Source organism: Sinocyclocheilus rhinocerous, unplaced genomic scaffold (genome assembly GCF_001515625.1).
Source record: "Sinocyclocheilus rhinocerous isolate Xijiao unplaced genomic scaffold, SAMN03320098_v1.1 scaffold72, whole genome shotgun sequence".
In the NCBI taxonomy this organism is placed as follows: Eukaryota; Metazoa; Chordata; class Actinopteri; order Cypriniformes; family Cyprinidae; genus Sinocyclocheilus; species Sinocyclocheilus rhinocerous.
Genome location: NW_015628351.1, coordinates 2104739 through 2109398, shown reverse-complemented (window position 1 = coordinate 2109398; position 4660 = coordinate 2104739). Strand labels below are relative to the sequence as shown.

Here is a 4660-nt window from a genome sequence, read left to right as displayed (position 1 = left end):
GCTTTACTGCAGCGCAACTCAACCAAATGCATCTTATTCGAGATAAATAATATATACACGATATATATAAACTGGCTGAAATGTTTTAAAATCACTTGTACCCTACCTGATCGAAAAAATCCTTTTTCACTCTGCCTGTGTCAATTTGAGTCTTGCTAAAGATTTAAATCGCTGCCGCCAAGATGCTCCTCTGTCGGTCACGGATTATAAAAAGTGAAAATTAAATCCATAGGGGTGGTTGGATTTATTCACGCACGTTAAAATATTTATTTGAAGCTTCTTTCTTTTCAGATTCTTATTTACAGCATTATCTTAATAGGCTGCATATTAACTTATTGGGAGAAAACATTTTAAACTGTGCTCTCATTATAACGTTATGTATATGACGGTAGTTATTGTTCGGCATTTCTGTTTTGAGCTGCACGCGCTAAAGATGACCAGTAGAATGAAGTATTTGATAGCAGGTTTTTAATCAGTGGGATTTAACTCGTAATTTATCTCATATAGAATACACTTCGTTATTTATACAACATAACGTTAATATTTCGACTTATAGGCTATCTGCACAAAATGCCTCGAATGCACATGAACGTGTGTGCGCGGCTCTGAATGAACTCCTTTTGTCGTGAAATCAGACATTTGAGCACCCCCTTATAGCCAAAATAGCATGATCATAACACCCCGCGAATATTCGACTGAGACTGATAGTCGAATCATGCTTCTCCTATCGAAGCATCGAATCTTCGACTATTCAGGGTCACCCCTAGTATTTACTGGTATTTCGTTTTGTCGACTCACATTATGGTTAAATTAGGGTATGTTCTAGGTTTATTTGTTTTGTTTTTTGTGGTTTTAACTCAAGTTTTATTAACATTTGCTTATAACACATTTAGTAAATATTATTGTTAATAAGTATTATTAATAATAAGTTTTTATACTCTTGCCCTAACTTTTTTCACATGATTTATTCAGATGATTATATTGTTGAATAGTTACATATTTAAACAGTAAGTGGTAGTATAGCTGACTCCATTTAAAAAAAAAAAAAAAAAGTAACATTACAAGTAACTCATATATTAACAAACTACAATAAATGTAAATTTCCAAAACAACTATCATTAATGTGAATTTGTGCTCTGTCTTCTTTCGTACAGCTTCATGAGAGCAGCTATGATGCAGGAAAAGCCCTGCAGCGGCTGGTGAAGAAACCAGTACCCAGGCTGATTGAGAAGTGCTGGTCAGAGGATGAAGTGGTGAGTGAACAAGTTAACTTTCTTCATTATGTGGCGAGAGAAGGCCGGATTTCGCTGCATTACTGGCTTTGTGTCGTCCGCTGAAAAGCGCTCAGGATTCCAACTCCTCCAGCAGAAAAGGGCAGCTGCATCCTGTTTATGGCCTGTGGAATAAATCTTCCCAGTGAGGGAGAAGCAAAGGAGGGGGAAAGAAAGTCTTGGTCAGCTTGTGTTAGAGACTTAAATTTGATCCAAGTACCTGAAAGCATTTTGTGCTTCAGTCATTAAAATATAAGGAAAACAAAGATAGAAAGAGATCAGTGATGTCTATAACAACCTTAAATGTGATTATGCATTTACCTTTAACCATAGAATCGTAGAAAAGCCCAGGACAAATCATTTATTTATATATAAAATACCTTATAACATATTCATGGTTCGCACCCAGTGCCGAAACCTCACCATCGTCAAGTGAACTCGATTTCTAAACATAAATATTCAAGAAGTGTCCTAACTACCTCGTTTCCATCACAAGAGGCTTTAATATGCTGCCATTTTTTTCCCAGTAAAATCAATACTCATGTTTGTGTGAGTATATATGTACATATGTACACACTCACTAAAAGCTACAAGGCAGAATTTTTAAAATAGGGCTCGTGTTAATGGTGCCAGCAAGCCCATTAAAAAAGATCAATTAGCCTGTGCATATCGATTTGCATCGGCATGTTTAACCGAGTGTGGGCCTGTTTTTTAATGTATGCGGGAGAAGCGTGTGTGAAGCGAACTATATAACAGTCTGTCTGAGATGAATAATAGAGATGCAGAATAAATATTGCATGAGCGCAGGCCTCGATTACACCACTGTTGGTATTTTTTCTCGGTGGTGTGCGCGCACCCCGCAGGAGGCTGTTTGGGGCAGGCAAGCCGCCCCCTCCTCCCCATCTGTAACCCAGCCAGGCCACCGCTGCACTGTCAAGGACACCGCTCCCCCGATCTGATTTCAAGTTGTGCTTTTGCAGCCCTGCAGCCTTGAGGGACAGGTGTAAATGTACCCCTGACATTGGATGCTCGCTCCAGCCCCGCTGCTCCTCATTTATTTATCATCCCTCGCTTTCCCTCTTTCTTTCGGCCTGCAGGTCCACGGCCTCATTATTCCTGCTCTTTTTCCATCGCTCCTTTTTGAAGTGTGAATAAAAGTGACAGTGACTGTCTCAGAAATGACAGAATCATCCCCTCTTCAGGGTCACTTGTCACCCGTCTCCCTTAGCCACTCGACACGGCCCTCTGAGCCTCTCTTCCCTTCGACTAGCCTGCAGCGCTTTCAGTAGCAGAAAGAAAGAGCGTGCCATTTTATTTCTTTTTCCATGCCACAGTTTATCTGGAGAATTCTTTTAGACCCTGTAGTAATGCTCTTAAATGGCATGTCATATGTAACACCCTTTTATCTTGTAAGCCATTTTAGTAATGCAGTGTAAGATATATTAGTCCGCTGTGAGGGTTTTTTATATATATATATTTCCCTTAGGGTTGGGCTAAAAACTGTATGCAGACATACCAAAAAGAGCCTCATTGTTTGTTTGGGAATTGGTTATGCCAATATTTTTTTTAAATGTATTCAAATAAGAAAGCTATTTCAAATTATAATATTTTACAATATTGCTGTTTTTACTATGCTTTTGATTAAAAGGCAGCCTTGCTGAGCAAAAGAGGCTTTCAAAGAAACTTTAAAAGTATACAAATAAATAGTGCTGTCAAATGATTAATCGCGATTAATCGCATCCGAAAATAAAAGTTTTTGTTCGGTGTATATTTATTATGTATATATAAATACACACACATACAGTATATATTTTGAAAATATTTACATGTCTATATTTATATTCATATAATTTATATTATAAATAAATATATTTAATATATAAACAACATATTTTTCTGAAATATATACATGCATGTGTGTGTATTTATATATACCTAATAAATATACACAGCACACATACATATATTATGCAAACAAAAACTGTTATTTTGGATGCGATTAATCGCAATTAATCGTTTGACAGCACTAAAAGAAACATTAAAAATATCGGGGGGGAAAAAAACTTGACACCAAACTTTTGGAAGGTAGTGCAGTTAATTACCCAACAAATAGTGGGTAGATCTAAAAATTACAATTTGCTAATTTAATCATCCTCATGTCATTTCAAAAATCAAAAGAAAGTCAGATATGGAGCGACATGCAGGTGAGTGAATGGTTTTAATTTTGGGGTGAACTATCCCTTTAAGAGAGGCTGTGTTCGAATGTGCCTGTGATGCCCAAAAATTCAGCTCACTGGGTTTTGAAACACAAGCAGAAAAAAAATAGCACAGAGTGTTGTTTTTCAGGGTGTCTGATATATGACCACAGTGAGGGCTGCGATCTGCTCCTCTGCCCTGCTGCATATTATCTCGGGCTTGTCGCGGGTTGACGAATGACAGCGTGAAACTCCAGATAAGTTGAAGTTCTGTGCGCGGCAGCGGGTAACCTGGCAAGGCTGCAGCCCCCCGGTGGCGAACGATGAAGCCTGCACATTTTTTCCAATCAAACACCTCCCTCCTTAATATTAATCTCAGTGCACATGAATAAAGAGAGGTGGGTCTTTGGAGATGGGAAGAATGTTTAAAACCTTCCGGTACAGCAGACTATGACATTTTCCAGTGGACCATGAAACTGACCACCCACTTAGAAGGTTACATGGTTGTTTAGCTCAGTGGTTTTCAACTGTTTTGCTTTAGGACCCAGAATTTACATGGGACAAGTGGTGACCAAACACAGTGCAGAAAGTATTGTACAAAAATGTTGTTAAAATCTAACTTTGAAATATATTAATGTTAATTTAATGTTGAATAAAATAGTATAAATATATTAAATAGTATAATAAATTACAGTGTCTTTTTTTTTTGTAATTGTGAGAAATGATTATAACAAAGCACTATTTGCATAACTATGAATGAACACTGATTGATATCCAGTAACCACTAAATTCAAACATTTTTTGTGTGTATATATATATATATATATATATATATATATATGCTGTCAAACAATTAATCGCATCCAAATAAGCTTTTGTTTACCTAATATATGTATGTGTGTACTGTGTATTTTTATGTATATATAAATACACATACATGCATGTATATATTTAGGAAAAATGATATGTTTATATATTTAATATGAACATGTAAATATTTGTTCAAATATATACTGTATGTGTGTGTATTTATACATGCATCATACATAATAAATATATGTATTAGGTAAACAAAAACGTATTTGGAGATATATATATATATATATATATATATACAGTGGGTACGGAAAGTATTCAGACCCCCTTAAATTTTTCACTCTTTGTTATATTGCAGCCATTTGCTAAAATCATTTA

At 36.1% G+C, this 4660-nt stretch overlaps 1 protein-coding gene across 5 annotated transcripts in view; it reads left to right on the top strand.

Moving 5' to 3' along the window:
- Positions 1-4660, top strand: part of rerea (arginine-glutamic acid dipeptide (RE) repeats a) — a 187380-nt gene that overhangs the window by 152247 nt on the left and 30473 nt on the right. For all 5 annotated transcript variants that reach the window (XM_016549078.1, XM_016549075.1, XM_016549076.1 and 2 more), the window contains one exon: positions 1155-1253. In XM_016549078.1, coding sequence (XP_016404564.1) covers positions 1155-1253 — 99 coding nt within the window. The remainder of the gene's footprint in view (positions 1-1154; positions 1254-4660) is intronic.